The 16,673-nt window shown below is 50.5% G+C and overlaps 1 protein-coding gene across 1 annotated transcript; it reads right to left on the bottom strand.

Annotated features, from left to right (window-relative positions):
• Nucleotides 1-587: 587 nt before the first annotated feature.
• Nucleotides 588-16,657, bottom strand: ABCG8 (ATP binding cassette subfamily G member 8). The gene is made up of 13 exons (XM_063078867.1): nucleotides 16,595-16,657; nucleotides 12,217-12,318; nucleotides 10,691-10,847; nucleotides 6,958-7,196; nucleotides 6,391-6,523; nucleotides 6,026-6,295; nucleotides 4,552-4,714; nucleotides 4,383-4,466; nucleotides 3,309-3,508; nucleotides 2,785-2,861; nucleotides 1,899-2,166; nucleotides 811-938; nucleotides 588-725 (listed from the first exon to the last, which is right to left on the bottom strand). The coding sequence occupies exons 1-13, from the start codon at nucleotides 16,655-16,657 to the stop codon at nucleotides 588-590; spliced, it is 2,022 nt and encodes a 673-aa protein (XP_062934937.1).
• Nucleotides 16,658-16,673: the final 16 nt, after the last annotated feature.

The following is a 16,673-nucleotide window of genomic DNA, read 5'->3' as shown; positions in this document are numbered from 1 at the left end:
AGTTGTTTTGAGAACTGAATGATGACTTTCACATATATTTTGCACTGTACCTGCCACAGAGTAGATGCTCAATAAACTTTTTAGTTTTTCACTTTTGGAGCCCATGACCCCCCACAAAAAAGGGATGTCATCTACTGCTATGTTTTAAGTCACTTTCTGAGTTTGGGGACAATGGAAGAAGAGGCCATTTTGCTAGCTGTTATGTTATTTCTCCCTTGGGGTTCTGACAATTCCTGCATAGTCTACCTGCTCAGTTCATACCTGTTGCTCCCATCCTATCTGGAGTTGCCTATACAAAGACATATCCAAAGGAAATAAATTAGCAATGTTGTAGGTGCCACCAAGTACAGGTTTCTCTCTCCCAGTAATCACAAGCTCCAGCCAGTGAGCCCAAATCCCTTTCAACTGTCTTTATTCTACTGCCATCCTGTGGCTGGCGTGTGTCACTGCAGCACAGTGGGCCGGATGTAGCTGAGCATCTGTGTTATCATTGTCCTCGTTTTCTCCAGGAAGGGGCTCCTTGGGAGGAAGGGAGTGCAGTGAAGGTCTGCGCAAGTGCCCCACGCAGGCAGGAGCCCGAGCACTAATCACCAGTCTTGACTTGATTTCTGCTTGACGAATCTTAAGGACACATAGTACAGGACCATGAAGCCACTGCTGATGCCAATGATGATTAAGTAGACGGCGTAGAGCGGGTAGGAGTTCAGGCCCATGGCACCGAGTATCTGGAGACACAAACACCAGTGAGCACTTTAAGCTGATGTCCAGCGGGCGTGCATCGACTCAGCACCTGAGGCCTTGGCTACTTACCACATCTGCTGGGACCGAGAAGGTGAGGTTGCCGACCTGCGTGGTGTACACCTGCCCCTTAAACCGAATCTGCATCAGCCCTTCGAAACACCATCGGAGGTAGGACACCTTGGAAATCCATGCAGGCACTGAAAACAGTGAGAGCCACCTTAGTCATACGGTCTCACCCACCTGCAGGAGGGCCCCGTCTGCTCACAGGACGTGTGCCCATCTACGATGGGGCATCTGGTGATAGGGCCGTGGTGGCTGTGGCCCTGGAGAAGCAAGTCCTTTGAGGAGCAAGGAGGGAAGAGAACGAGGGGGCAAAAGGGCAGCTGGGGACCTGGATTGGGGCTGAGTGGGCCGAGTTGGCTGTGGGGTCAGCCACGTGTTTGGCCCACGGCAGTTCTAGGGAGTCATTGGATTAGGGGCCCCCATGTGCTCAGCTGCACAGTGCACATGGGCCATGGAGATGGCTGAGTCTGCACTCTGGCCCTGTGGGTGTCACGGTGCGGGCAGGAGGGACGCACCACGAAGGCTGGGGAGGCCGTGCCTGGGGAGAAGAGCAGGGAGGCTCTGAGGTGGGTGGGTGGAGGGCCCGGGGCGTAGACAGAGCTGGGGCAGGCTGCAGGGAACGGGCAGCCTGGCAGTGTGAACACAGTGGTGACGTGGATTTGCACTTCAGGAAGCCCATTCTGCACGGCAGAGTTGGGAAGGATGAGGAGGGACCAAGGTCACAGAGACCAGACTATAACAGTGGGCCAGGGTCGAATAATGGGGGCCAGGGTGGGGCATAGAGCCAAGGGGGTATTTCAGACAGACTCAAGAGGTGGAATGACCTCGCACACTGGTGGATGTGTAGAGGAAGGGAGAGAGGCAAGGGTGACTGCCCGCTGTCTGTCAGCCGTGGGATAAGAGGAGTTGCCATCTGTTTCCCCTAAAGGAATCATTCCCTTGGCCTGCAGGACAGCTGGCAAAGGCATCTGCTTGCAGAAGGGCCAGCCTGGCGTTGGACCTAAATGATGAGTTTACGTCTCCAGACAAAAGCAGGCTTAATCCAGCCACACAAGACCTAAAAACGCCTGGCCAGGGAAGGGGAGCAGTCTCACCTGTCCACAGGCTATCCAAGCTTATCATGAAGCCCCCGGTGAGGAAGAAGGAATTGTAGAGAGAGTTGCTGAAGAAGGAGGCCATGTGGAAGGTGGGGAACAGGGCGGCGGTGGTCAGGGCCATGACCCTGCAGCAGAAAACCACCAGCCACACTAGCAAGAAGTGCAGCACAAAGGGCTTTGGGCCCGGCAGCAGGTTGGCCAGCCAGTAGGTGGGCATCCCATAGATGATGACGTAGGCACAGTGCTCCGGAAGCTCCCCTAGGATCTGCAAAGGATGTGAAACCAACACCTCCATTGGCCATTATTTTAAAACCTTTAAAGATAGCAGCCCTAAGTGACATGAACCTCCCCTCCTGGCAACGATACTGCTGCAAGAGGAACCCACCAGTGAGCAAGAGCTTTACTGCTGGTTCCCCCTGCAGACACCAAGTGCTCCCTCTGGGGCAGTTCAGAGCTGTTTCTCCCAGGGAGACAGTGGGTACCTGTTCTCCTAAGACCTGGTTTCAAGTCCCCACCCCTCCTGACCAGATGTATTAACTCTGTGGCCTTGGGAAAGCTGCACACCCTCTCTGAACCTCCACTTCCTAGAAACACCTGCCTGACCTGCTCCAGAGCCTCACTCAGACTCTGGAGAGGCAAAATACTCTAGGTGTTTCTTTTTTAGGTTCCTGCTGACTAGAAAAGTATCATTCCTGGTCCACAGTCCTAGCCTTCTGATAAATGTTTTAAAAATATCAAGTCCCTGAAACTCTCCCAGGAAACGTGGCATCTGCAACCACAGATGGCGTGTGGCTCTGTGATTCAGCATAGCACTTCCCTGTGACAACGCTTTGTCTGCCCTACCCCCACACTAGGGGGGCCACTCTCAACCCTGATCAGTCACCTTGGCAAAGAAATATGGACCAGCGGTGTACAGCCCATCTTCCAGTTCATAGTAAAGCATTGCCCTCTCCGAGTAACCTGAAAAAGGAGGAGAGAATGAAAAAGTGAAATGAACCAGTGTTTCTGTTTTTGAGTCTCCCTTAATACAACTAAAAGTAGTTATATTGCCTACATTTCTTACATTTTTTAAAAAACAGGCACAGTAAAACCATCCTAACTTAGATGTTTGGTGAGGCTCTCCAGTTTTTGCAATTCTGTGGCTCATGCCTTGCTGTCAAGTGTAAATCCTGCTAGGATAGGAACAGCTAAGACTCGGTAATTTGCTTTCATTTGCATACTAATATTAATGTGCGAACTTTAAAAACAATTATTGTCTTTTCACAATCATGATAAAATTATTCAGCAAACACGTTTTCCCCAGGAGCTCAGAGAAACAAAGGTCGGCCTTGGACCAGCTCGGAAGCCGGCTGATGCCCTATTGTCCGGCTGCTCCACATTCTGGTCATGAGAGCAGGTGACACTCACATTTGGAGATGACATCCAGAATCACGTTGAAAGGAATGAGCGCTCCAATCATGAACAAGAGGGCTGCCGTGTCCAGGAAGGACAGCTTGATGGCTCCGTGGCCGTAATAAAGGAACCCGATGGTCAGCGACATCAGGCAGGCCTCTGTACCGTGAATGAGGAGGGTTGGCAGGTCTCGGAAGTCATTGGAAATCTGACGACTTAAAAAAACGAAAGAAAGAAGTGTGAAGGGAACAACAGACACCAGCCCAGAGACCTTGGGAATGTCACTTAATCACTGTAGACCTCATTTTTCTCATCTGTGCAATGGGGATGTAGTACCCACCTCATAGAGCTGCTATAAGGAACACATTATAAAACTGATGAAAGCATGTTCCACGGTAGGCACTCAATAAATGATTGTTACTTATCATCAATGTATCAGCTTGGCAATTTTACTGAAAGAAATTATCCTGAGAGAAAAAATGAGTCGGGTGCCTAAAGATATACAGACAAGGATGTTTGCTTTACCACTACTAGTAATAGCAAAAGCCTGAAAATAATCTGACCATCCACCTGCACTGGTGGGTGAATGAATTATGCCTAGACTGGAACGCCCAGGAAGACCTAAGCACATGACAGGTAGAGGTGCTATTCTAAATGGAAAAAAGCTGGTGACCAGAACAGCATGCAGAGTATAAGCCCACTCACATATTACAATGTTTGTGTGCATGGAAACATCTAGAAAGACACACCACGCAGTTGGGTCTTGCCTTCTTTGAGGGCTGGTGTGACAGGGACCCCTCCCGTTCCACTTGAGATCCTCTTGTATGGGCCGCAGTGCTCACAATGAGCCTCCGCTGTTTCTGTGATCCCGGCCAGTATGCACATTTGAATTTTGTTTAAAGAATAAAAATAACAGGAGTATTTTGTGTCACTCTGAGCGCTGGTGCTGGTCCTGGTGATGCCATTTTTTCAACCAATCCTACCTCTTGCTTCCTCTTTCAAATTCACTTTAGACAAAAAGGGCTTGATTTGATACAACAGAGACTTGGCGGGGTGGGGTGGGCGGGGGACGAAATGACAGACACTTACCGGATCAGCGTGGTAAACTGCTGCACCGCCCCGGGCAGCTTCGTGGGAGTCAGGAGGCAGTCGGGGTCCCACGGCAGGGCTGGGCTGTTGGGAGGCAGAATTGAAGCCAGGTCACGGGGCGCCGCCTTCTGCAGGCAGCTGCCCGCCCAGAGCCACCGGCCTGCCTCACCTCTCCGCACAGGTGCCCACGTCACGGTCCTTGTGCTCCGCTCTCCACAGAAAGTCTTCACAGTCACGCACTTTTTCTCGGAACAATGCCGCAAGTGACCGAACCCTCTCCCTGGTGGCCAGTTCCTGCTCTCTGCTGCGCCTGTCGATGCTGGTCAAGTCCACTGTAAGGAGAAGATGTGGGGCCATGGGTGACCCAGTCCCTGGCACCTGCTCACAGGGGAAGAGCTCTACCCGAGCCCAGTCTGCAATGCTGGTCAGCCCTCGGGGGCCCCAGGACATTCACTCTGTCTCCTCTGAGCGTGAACCACGAAGCAATGGTCAGAGCAGAGAGAAGCGGAAGGACCTCAGGTCTGGCCCCAGACCCTGCCAGGCCTGACCACATCTGCAGAAGCTTTAGGGCAAGGGCAGAGTCCCTGGCCCCAGCCCCACCACCCAGGCTCATTATGGGGATATCCAGGACAGTGCAGCAGCCTTCAGTGCCAAAGACCGAGTCACAGTTAGGTTCTGCCTTAACTCTGCCTGCCCAGGAAGCATCTGACGTGGACTCAGCCTCCCAGGTGAGCCTGCCCATGGGGACAAGGTGGGCTGGTTGGGGGTGCTGAGCAGCTGGGCTCCGAGCAGTTCCCTCCCTCTCTCACTGTAAACTAATGGCTTGGTTTCCCAAGCAGCCTGCGCAGAACAGGAGAACGTTTGGCTGGAGAGTGCCAGGGGCCAGCCAACTGTAAGTAAAGTTCTCGTTGTGCCTTGGTTGGCTGCTCTGCCCCTGGGGGAGGGACGAGGCACAGCCAGCTGGAGGCCAGCCTGATGGACTCCCACCTGCTGGATCCCAGGTGTAGCCTGTGGGGAGTCCCACACCACAGCCCTCCTCTCATGGTGCCCCTGAGATGCCCGAAAAAGCAAACCCTGTCCAGTCACAGCCAGGGCCTCCCTAAATGCCCAGCTCCCTCCAGGCCCAAGCACGCCCTTCCATCTTCCTTCCCAGAGCCTTGGCTTGGCTGGGGGTCACCTTGTCACCTTTCTCCCTCTTTTCTTCTCCCATTTTCATAACATCTTCAGATAGGATAATGTCTAGGAGGGGTCTTATAGGCCATGATGTATCCCCTCAATGTGCAGAGATGAAGCTCAAAACACCAGATTTGCTGGGCATCCTCAGGTCCTTGTGGCTCCTGCACCCCAGACTGGTGAGCGTCACTTGCCCCAGGGCTAGGCAAGACCGCCCAACCCCCCCCCCTTGCAATAATAACATAATAGTTTGCTATGGGCCTTTGACTTATGGTAACCCCTCTTTGGGGTTACTTCAAATTGCTCCCAGGCAGGCAGGTAGGCAGGTTGGCAGGTGCCCTCTGCCCCCTTATCTGGGGACAGCTGGCTCGAGGCTGATACGATGGCAGGAAGCCAGGCTGGCACCCAGCACTTGGGGTGTGGGTGAGGCTCTGTGTACCAGATCACTGGCCACTGGCCTTGCTGCTCACCGTAGAAATCAGCAGGGTTGCTGTAGCGGGGACAGGGCTGGCCGATGGTCGTGAAGTACTGTACCATGTGCTGGGCGGCCCCCAGGTAGATGGTGGTGCCAGACGTCATCAGGAGGACCAGATCGAACAGCCTGAAGATGTCAGACCGAGGCTGGTGGAGGGAGATGAGCACGAGCCTGTTGCCCTTGGCCAGCCTGGACAAGGTTTTCACCAGGTTGTGGGCGGTGAAGCTGTCCAGCCCAGAGGTGGGCTCGTCCAGGATGAGGATTCCTGCCCAAAAGAGAGAGGAGACTGGTGAGTCCTCAGGACACTGGCTGGAGCAGGTGACCGGGCCCCTGTGTGCCCCACAGCCCGACGCCCCTCACCTGGGTTCCACAGAAGCTGCACCCCAATGCTGACTCTCCTGCGCTCGCCCCCTGACACGCCACGCACGTAGGTGTTGCCCACGCGTGTGTCAGCACAGTGTCGCAGCCGTAGCTCCGCGATCACGTCCTCCACCTGCGGGCGGCAGGAGCTTCAGGGGCCACCTCCCAGGCCTGGGACCCTGCCCCCCAATGCTCACAACGCCGACTCCTCTGGTTGGGGTTTAAAGGGAAGGAGGGTGGCTCCTGGCTTTATTTCCTTGCTGCAGTGTTTGTTCCTCTGATTCTTTCCAGAGATCCTGAGCGCTTCCATGTGCTGGGCACCATGCTGTGGGCTGGAACGGGCCATGTCCTGGCCTGCCCACGTGGAGGACCAGAAAACATGTCAACAGGTGAACTCCTCACACATTTTGACAGGTGCCCTGAAGGGACCCGACTGGGCTGGGATGGCTGACAGGGCTGCGGGGTTTAAAGGACTGAAGGGCAGGTGGAAGGTGAGCTGGGTCCTGAGGAGGGCAAAGATAGCATGGCTTCTTTGAGGAGGAGTCACCACCAGGATCACTTAGTTACCCTCTTGTCGCGCTGGGCCTGGGAGAAGGCTTTGGGCAGGCGCAGCTGGGCAGTGAAGGCCAAGGTCTCCCGGACAGTCAGGTTGGGGAGCAGCTGGTCGTGCTGGCGCACATGGGCCACACACTTCCCCACCAGCTGAGGCGTGCTGGGCTGCCCGTTGATCCAGATTTGGCCTGACTTAATCTTGCCACCATGGCCTCGGCCGGTGATCACGTCCAGCAAAGAGGCTCTCCCACAGCCTGTGAAGCCACCGGAGACATCCTTGAGAGCAGAGCTTTCGTGAGAGCCAGCCTGTCAGCTGTTGCTCCCTGCACACACTCCTGCACCCTGGACTGCCCTGTCCTTGCAGAAGTGACCAGACTCTGGGAAGGTGGCACAGCTCCTAGACCTAGATGGGGTTGTCACAGCCTGTGGAGATCCAGGCTTTTCATCTGCAGCCAACTTGAGCACCCTTGGGGGGCTGGGGGCCCATTGATGCTGGGGTTCAGGCCAGGAGAGCCAGTGGATGCACAAGAGGCTGGCATTCAGTCTGCCACCAGGCCTGCCTGTACCTAGAGCCCTCGTCCCCTCCCACCACTAAGCAAAGCCCTTTCTCCCCAGGCAAGGTTAGCACTAATTGTACTGTGAGCAGAACTATTTTTGTCTGGCAAACATGCCAGCAATGTCTCATCATTCAACATCGTTTGGCTCAGAACTTGGCTTTGCGAGAAGGACTAATTTTGAGCATTCATACGGTGTCTTTTAAAAAGCAAAAGCAGAACGTATTTTGAGAAATAAGGGAGGGAAAAAGATAGAGAAGTAATAGAAGTGAAAATGCTTTTAAAGCTGCAGTACAGTGCACACATATGTTCCAAATATGTCTACACCCTTCTCTCTCTTATTTTTATCAGTGGTATTTTTTCTCTCCTTTAAAAAAAAAAATCCACTGCTTTCAACTTAAAACCGTCCACTTTTGAATGACATATCAATTACTATTGACTTGGAGAAGTAAGCATCAGATTGGATCTAGTGCCCAAAAACATCCGATGAGGCTCTTTCTTCGACAGCTATACACATATCAGCCGTGAACATGAACTGGGCTCAGGATCTGAGAACACCTTCTTACCACTGAGCTGGGAACAAGCTCTGTCCAATTTTCCCAGGTGGGGTTTCCTTACTGTATGTTACTTTTGGAAAGCAAATTTTCCAAGTTTGTTTTCAAACCAGGAGAGTGCCAATACACAACATGTGCCAAGTCCTCCTTGCCACATGCCATGTGCCACCTGTAGGCGGCCCCAGGGCTCCCAGTGCAAAAACTAAAAACCAAGAAGCTTCCCTGTATGCTCCTTCTGCTCACTGCCCAGAGACTCTCGGGGTGGAAGGAGCTGCATGCTGCTTCCTGGATGTACCTCACTTAGGATCCCTGAGAACATGGGTGGAACAAAAGAGCCAGAAGAGAAACCAGGGAGGGATGCTTCAACCCTGCTCAGCCTCAGACCTCAGATTCAGGCGCTGGGAGTGCAGGGGATTCTGCCAACATTCATAGGGACAATGGGATTCCCAGTCAGAGAGCAGGAAGGCCACATTTTGTAAGTAAAACTTTGTGAGAGGTGTGGGCAGCCTTTCCAACACAGGATGCCTGGTACATTTGGGGAGACCCTCTAGGAACCGGGAGAAAACACTTGCAGGCATTCAAGACCCTTGTAAAATGGCTGGAATCTTCAAATCAGTAGATTCATTAATTAGAAAACATTTTTGGCATTGCTGATTCTATAGAATAAGCCAAGATGCCTGGGGCTGCTTTTAAATTTATTTTCTTAAAATTATGGCTATCATTCTTTTGTGTGTGTGTCTGAGTGGAGTAAAAGTCACAGGAAGTATAACTGATAAACCTTTCTAAGAAATTATTTTAATAATTCCATTTGTTAACTAAATTTGGCCTGGGGCTGCCTCCATACTATAAGTTCCTACATAACGAGTTGCCACTTAACTTAGTATATGAAACAAGCTGCAACCTAATTCAAGAGTCTATTCTTGTAACACCTTGCTGACTCTCAGCCGATCATAGCAGCTGAGCTCCAGCCGGTCCCAGGCTGCCAGCTGGTCAGACAATGCCCAAATGAGGCAAACACGTGGGAGCCGTAACCAATCAAGCTATTTCTAAACTTCCTTCCTTCTTCTGTCTATAAACACTGCCCACCCCCCTTGCTGGGAGGAACTCTCTGAACCTCTCCTGCTTCTGAAGACTACCTAACTTACAAACCGTTCCTTGCACAACTAAACGCTGCTCCATTTAATTGGCCTAAAATTTTTCTTTTAACACAGCCAAGTAAAGCTGAGGCTAAACAACACTGAACCTAGAGTCAAAAGACCTGGACACAGGTCAATGTTCAATGTAATTCCTGCTCACCCTCTTTGAAATTCTCTTTCCTCAGCCATGAATCAGGGACACTAACAGCTAGAAGGTTGTATGTACCAAGTATTCACCATGATGACTTTAAATAAGGGCCCATGTGTCCCCTAGATGCTCAATTTGGGAAGAAAAGGCAGATATTACAAAGAAAAGCTACTGGGAGTTATGAATAAAAATATGAAATAAAAAATAGGCCCATGAGGGGTCTACTTTTTTCTTGTTTTGGTCAGACTTGCAGAGATGGGGCCAGAGTGGGAGGGACTTAATGATTTTGCATATTACAAAGTGCATTTATATGTAGTATGTCATTTGATCTTTGGCCGGACCATAAACAGAACTTGTCTATCAGAAAGGTAAAAAGTTTGTAGCAGATGTTCAAAAGCTGAGTAATCTCTACTTCTGGAAATGATTAATTAAAAAGCGTAAAGCACTCTAACACTATGGAAGGATATCTCACGGAGAAAAGCAATGTTCTGAGAATCAGGAGACCAAAGTTCTAGTTGCAGCTCTGCATTAGACGTGTGTCCTTAGGAGACTCACTCAGCTTCTCTGGATTTTATTCTCCTCATCTGACAAAGAAGGGGAGTGTGGACGGGGGGAGCAGGACACTCTAGAAACGTTGAGGACTAGATAATTTGAAAACCTTCTTCTAAAAATGCTTCCAAACTGGCAGGGAGAAAGAAAGGTAGAACACAGCAAGCAGAATGAGCTCTATTCTCCACGCCCCCTTTCAGCTCTGACATCCTGTAATTTTAAATTTGGTCTGTGGTAGTGACTGCAAGTCGTCATCCAAAAGCTCATGGAGACTCTTATTATCTTTCAATTCAATTTTTCCAAGAACTTTCTGAAGTACCCTCGTATTCGAGGCACTCCAAGAATCTGGCTCCTTGCAGATGTTTGAAGGCTGCGCTCAGACTTTGGCAAGGCCGTCTGAAAAGTCAGAGTTGTGGCAGGGCTGTGCCCAGTCTCTGTCTGCTCACAATCGGGATCGGACTGTGGAGGGGACAACCTGGAAGAGCATCCCCGGTGGCTCGGAAGCTGCCTGATGAGCATATCTCAGTACGGGTGTTAAAGACAGACACTCTAACTGTGGCTTCGGGTGGACAAAAGGCACACTACCATTCATATCAACAGCAACTACCCAAGAGCCAGCAAATGGACGGGCAGGATTTGAACCCAGGTCTCTCTGACCCAGAACCTGTGCTCCCAACCATTCTGCTGTGTTTTATTCTGCTAGTCAGCAAAGAGTTCTGTAAGAAGCACCATTCATTTGTCTGAAGGCCCATTCTGCATCCCAGGAGAGAGAGAAACCACTGCGCCGCTATGTGCCCTTAGTGGTACCTGAGCTCCCTATGATGGCCAGCATCTGCCCACTCCTCACTTTGAAGCTCAGGTTCTTGATGCCCAGATCGCAAGAATCTTGACTGTTGCGAGATGTCCAAGGCATCTTGAACTGTGCCAGCTGCTCAAACCAAGGCACCTGGGAGGCCATGTCCACCTAGGTGGAGATATAGAAGGTTCTTCAGAGGGCTTCAGCAGCTTCTGTTTAGCTCCCCTGTGCCCACTGTGGCCCCTGTCCACGGGGGACATCCGCCTGCTGATACACAATAGGCCTAACCTACGCCCCCACCCCCAACAAATTCTACCGAACATGGAGTCTAGACCCCACCACACTGAGAACCTGAAGCTGCTGTTTTCAGATCTGAAGATAAGGGGATGGAAAGCAAGTGCACTGTCAGCACAGAAATAAAATACAACATGAAGCAAAATGTCTTCACTTTTAATAGTAATTTACTAATAATTTACCAAGTGTCGACTATGTGCAAGACATTGGGTTAACCACTTTATATCCATTATCTCATTCAATCCTCACTGCAAACCTATAACACAGGTACTATTGTCATCCCTGTTTTGTGGATGAGGCTCAGAACAGTTAAGTCACTTGCTTAATGTCACACAGCTAGTCAGTGGCAGAGCAGAGAAAGGTTATGGTATCGCTCATTAGCTTGTCCTAACTCCCACCCACAGGAAGCCAGACTCAGGCCTCTGCGGTTCACTGATCCAGGCCCCACCATGCTCCATCTGGGCAACATGTGGTCTGCCCTTGGGGAGCTGTGGGAATAGAGAATCCGACCACGGGATTCCTGAGAGCCTCTGAAAAGCCTTGCACTCTGAATGTTTTATTAGCTCCGGGGATAGTACACTGTGTGTGTGTGTGTGTGTGTGTGTGTGTGTGTGTGTGTGTGTGTGTGTGTGTGTGTGTGTGTGTGTGTGTGTGTGTGTGTGTGTGAGAGGTCTTCAAAAAGTTCATAGAAAGATTTGTATTATCTTTTAATTCTACTTTTTCCATGAACTCGTTGTGAAGTACCTTTGTGTGTTTGTATAAAACTGATAAAATAAGAATAAAGTTTGTAGTTTAGTCAGTAGCATTGCACACTGTTAGTTTCTTAGTTTTGATAATTATATGATGGATATGCAAGATATTAACATTAGGGCATGTTGGAGAAAGGGGAGCACTGTACACTTTTTGCAAATTTTTCAAAAGTCTAAAATCATTTCAAAATATAAAGTTAAAAAAGAGCTTTAGAGGTTTTCTCTTTTCTCCCACAGGTTCACACAGTTAGCTTTCTGTTTGCATGAGAGTCTCATTCTCTTTTCATGCCCCTCAACCTCCAGCTACAACGCGTGTTGCTGATGAATGAGGGAAGCCTCCATGGTGCTCGCAGCCCACACTTGGGCTGTCAGTGTGGACTGGACTCTGTCCCTGAGTGTAGAGGGCTGCAGGGTGGTCACCTTCCCTCCACCTGGGGAAATTGTTTGGCTTTACCTGCTCGTTCCTCTCCCCTTAAACCCAGGCATGTCTCTACCTGGTAGTTGAGGTCTCTGATCTCCAGAGTGTTGGACTGGCCACTGTAGGTGAAGTACAGGCTGTTGTCACTTTCAGAGGAGAACAAGCTGTCCTGGAGACCCTGCTGGGAGACATGACAGGTGAGAGGCTCCTTCAGAAGCCACTGAAGACATAAGACAGAAGGAAGAGACCTGAGAGGGGAGAGCAGCAGCTAACATAGTTGAGATCCCAAATTGGCAAGACAGGGGCTTGTGCAGGTGGCACGCAAGGGCTTTGAGAAAATAGGAGTATCAATAAGGGCACACCTCCTCTTCCCTTCAGAGAGAGCTTGGGGGCTTCTCCCAGTACAGCTCCTGTGCCAGAGAATCTCAACCTCAGGCCTGCGGAGCCGGAACTCACGCAGCTTATGGTGACTGAGACCCAGACTGGGGGCTTGAGAGATCTTTGTGGGCCTCTGGGCTCTGGGTAGACCTGAGTTCTGGGCGAACCTGTGGCGTTTAACTTTCTCATCCCTGCATCTGGCTTAATAGCTCCTAATGCCAAACAGACATCACATCACAGCATGTGAGAGGAAAACAGCTATCAACAAGTTAATATTGATATTCAGTATTAAATATTTGTGAAGACACCATCCTGAGAAAAGTCACCTCTTATTTTGCTGAGTTTTACACAATAAAGCCAGTGAAAATGCTGTGGGGAGATTTCTGAGGCCATCCCTACCATCATCATCATCGTGATGTTATTGCTGAGGTGGTGGTAGGTTTGAATGTCCTGGTTCATGGGATCAGCTGACACTTTTGAACGGTATTAACCATTGGCAGATGTGAATTCCTTCTGTTTTATCAATTCAATCATTTAAATAACTGAGGCCCCCACAAAGGAAGACCTTGACTGGTAAGGTTTTCATTCTTTAATGCATTCCGTTTTTCTTCTGCTTCTGCACTGCAAGAGCAAGTATGTGTTCATGAACAAGTTCCTGTGGCCTCCAGGCTTTTTCCCTCAGAGCTGCTGGTCTCATATTGATGTGCTCTTTCAACCAGTCAAGCATCCAACAAACTTATTGCGAGCCCACAACATGCTTCAGGCTTTGAGTTTGAGAGGTGACAGTGACAAAGACAACCTGTGAAAAGCTTACATTTCAGTGGTAGAAACAGGTGATTAGGTTGGAGTGGGACAGGCCAGGCCTAGCAGCAGGCTGACCTCAAGCAACTGACCAGGGTATATTTTCACCGTGCACACCATGCACACATGTGCCATGGGTGACAATAACATGACTCATGACTTATGCAAAAATAACATCTGACAGTCTCTTTGTCAAAGTACCCTTGCAATGGCGGAGGTAAGAGGTCCTGGGAAAAGACGTTGCAGAACAATGGAGGTGGAGAGAAATAAATACAGGGGACAGCCTGCTGCAGGCCTACTGTGAGCAGCCCCCGGTTCCGGGAGGGTATGTGAACAGCAAGCCAAAGCTACTTATACTGTTTCATGTTTGGACTATCGCCATAAAGACCCAAAATTATATAGTAACAACATGGGAAAGATAAACACCTAATATAGGAGAGGGGTTGTCTCTGTGAGAGACATAAAAGAGAAGGGTCCAAGTAGGGGAAGGAGAGGAGCAGTCCTGAAAGCCATTGGGAATTAGTGGTGGGTACATGGGAGTTCACTCTTCTTCAAGCTGATTTGTTTGAAATATTTCAGAATATGTTTTCAAATTGAGAGCGCTCGCCCTGAATTCCAGATTTCTACATCCACCTCAACTCCCAGCGGCCAGTGGCCCCGGAGCAGGAGGGAGAGGTGAGAGTGGAAGACGTGAGAGGGTCTGTGGCCTCTGAGATGGACAATGAAGCTTCTATGGAGATCACGAGCAGCTCAGGCAGCCGCTGGACTCTGGCCGGTCAGCCCTGTAGCCTGACCCTCACTCCCCACCTCCACACGCACTGCCCGGTTATCCATTTTATTTTGCTAAACTATCAGAAACTCTGTCAATTGCTGAGAGTCACATTTGGTCTAACATGCACTCTGTTGTTGTCATTGTTGCTGTTTTTAAAGCAAACATCTGCAGGAGGGATAGTAGTCAATTAGTGTCGGATGTGAATTAGCTCAGAAATTGCTCCTGCTGGCTAAAAGCTCCCAGGTTGGATTCAGGGCTGGAGGAGCTGCTGAGGAAGGAAGGTCAGGCATTTGGAGTCTGGAGCAATGTGTGGGGGTGGCCTCCAGCCCATATGGGTCCCACTGTGCTGCGCTTTGAGAAGGGGGAGGGCCCTAGGACCCAGGAGGAAGAGGCGGCAGGAGGAAAGACAGTTAAGAAAAGGACAGGTGCACAGCTCCTTTCTCTGAGGCTTGCCCTAGGTCCCCATCCCCCAGGGCTAGGTAGGCAGGCGACAGCCAGCCCAGGACCCCAAGCTCCATGGAGGGATTTTGCACAGGAAGCTCAACTTTCAGAAGAAGATACATGATTGGGTTGGGGACGACCTCTGTTGCATTTTTAAATATTTTCCTTAGCTCCCAGAAAGGATTTGGTTAGACTCTTCCTGAGGTTTTGACAAACTCTCTGTATTTTTCAAATACTTAAATATCTATTCGGGTGACATCTTAATCAGTATGACTGTCAGAACATCACTTGAATTTCTGACAAGTGACACCCAAAAAAGCAAAAGCAGGTTTATTTGTAGGTAACCAGCTCAGCTCCTGCTGGGCTACATTGTAATTTCTCCTCCTATTAACTTCTGATCAAATTTCTGAGTCAGAAGCACAGATGAGAAGGAAACTCAGGGAGCACCGAGCGCACGTTCCTTGTTCTGAGATGAAGAGCCTGTGCCGGGGGAGGCAGTGATGTGCGAGGACTTGGAGCTGGGTGGGGACACCCAGGATTTGTTCCTGGCTGAAGGGACACTCCTGGGCCTTTATTGAAACATTCAGATTAGGTCTCACACAGCTCTACCCTGAGGTCTGGCCTCTCTCATCCTCCTCTGACCTTAAATGTGGGCCAATTCCCTGTGCAAACAGCCCTAGGCCCACTCCCAGGGCCTGCGTGCACCTCCTCCCTTGTGGACTGGGATAGAGCAGAGAAGGGGGACAGGCTGTGGCTTCAGCAGGAAGCCAGTTCCCCCACACCACCATGTTTTAGCTGCCATTCCAAGAAGTCTTAGAATTTCTAAATTTACACCTGGCTTATCAGGTTGTGAGGAAGGTATGTGAAGTTAAGAGGAGAGAAACTACTTTATTTAACAGTTCTTTGCTTGACTAATTAAATACCTAGCCATAGGTTATGTGGCCCTCATCCTCTGATTCCAAGCCCCACAAATGTTAGGGGCAGACCATCTCTTGGCACCTGGAGTAACAGGATTGGGGAAATGGAAATCAGAAATGGCAGGGCCTGCACACATTTCTTTCAGGATGTGGGGTTTGGTCGGTTCTTTGCCTCCCAAGCTGTGATGGCTGAATCATCAGATCTTCCAGGAAGAAAGTGTCCCCAAAGCCACCACTAGTGTATGTCCCATTCAGACTGCAACCTTTCCTCGCAGGGTTTGTCCCCATAGGGTGTTCAGAGAGCAGAGCTCGTCATCTGCTGTGGCTGCAGAACTGACTAGAAATGGTGGGCTCCTCGGGCCAGCTGAGTCAAGCCCTAGGGACTCAGGGCCAGCCTGGGTGGCCTGTGGCCTTCCGTGCTGAGTGTGGAGTCCACAGTCCGTCTCATCTTTCCTTCCCCCCTCCTTCCCACCACAGACAGACAGAAAGGTGGGGTGGGCTGAAGCGGAGGCGGAGGTGGGGGTCTGCTTGCCTTCTGTCTTCCAGGTTAGGCTCCTGCTTCAAATCCTGCCACAACCTGATTTCAGCCAAAGGCCATTTCTCAAGTAAACGTTTCTCAGGTAAAATGAGGGAGAAAACGTGTACCTCACCTCTTGGCCACCTGGCTGCCATCCGTTCCTTCTCATATCTCCCAGATCTTAGCATTGCCTGCTGGAGACATATTCTGAGCATAAATTCTGACGTTCCCACAAGAGTCCTCTGCCATCTTATTTCATACACCACCTTATGCTGCTGAGATTCTTAGCCTGACAGCCACATTGACAAAGAAGATACCTGCAGAATCCCTGGTATGTGTGAGCATGTTTCTGTGGTGGAGTCTCATTTGGAAAAAGCTACATCAGCCTAAGTCACAAGAGAGACCCTCATTTCCCTGTAGGGGTGTGCCTTGGGCAGGAAGTGTCCTCGGAGGCCTCCAGCCTGGCCTCTGCTCCCCTCAGCCCTTGGACACCCAGGAAATGGAGTTCTGTGGCCATATCCTCAGTCTGTTTGTTGTCCAGGTGCTGAGCTAGGACAGAAAGTGCCTACGGGAGGAAAGAAAGGACGGATATTGCAGCCACAGGCCTGAGGCGGCTCCCGCCACTCACCAAGTCATCCTGGGGAGCAGCCCCTCTCTGCAGCCCCTTCTCCTCGGTGGCCTTCTCAGCCATGGAGTCCGCGACGTCT

The sequence above is a fragment of the Cynocephalus volans genome, chromosome 14 (genome assembly GCF_027409185.1).
Source record: "Cynocephalus volans isolate mCynVol1 chromosome 14, mCynVol1.pri, whole genome shotgun sequence".
In the NCBI taxonomy this organism is placed as follows: domain Eukaryota; kingdom Metazoa; phylum Chordata; class Mammalia; order Dermoptera; family Cynocephalidae; genus Cynocephalus; species Cynocephalus volans.
Note: the sequence above shows the minus strand (reverse complement) of the source record. Positions and strands in the feature narration are given on the sequence as shown.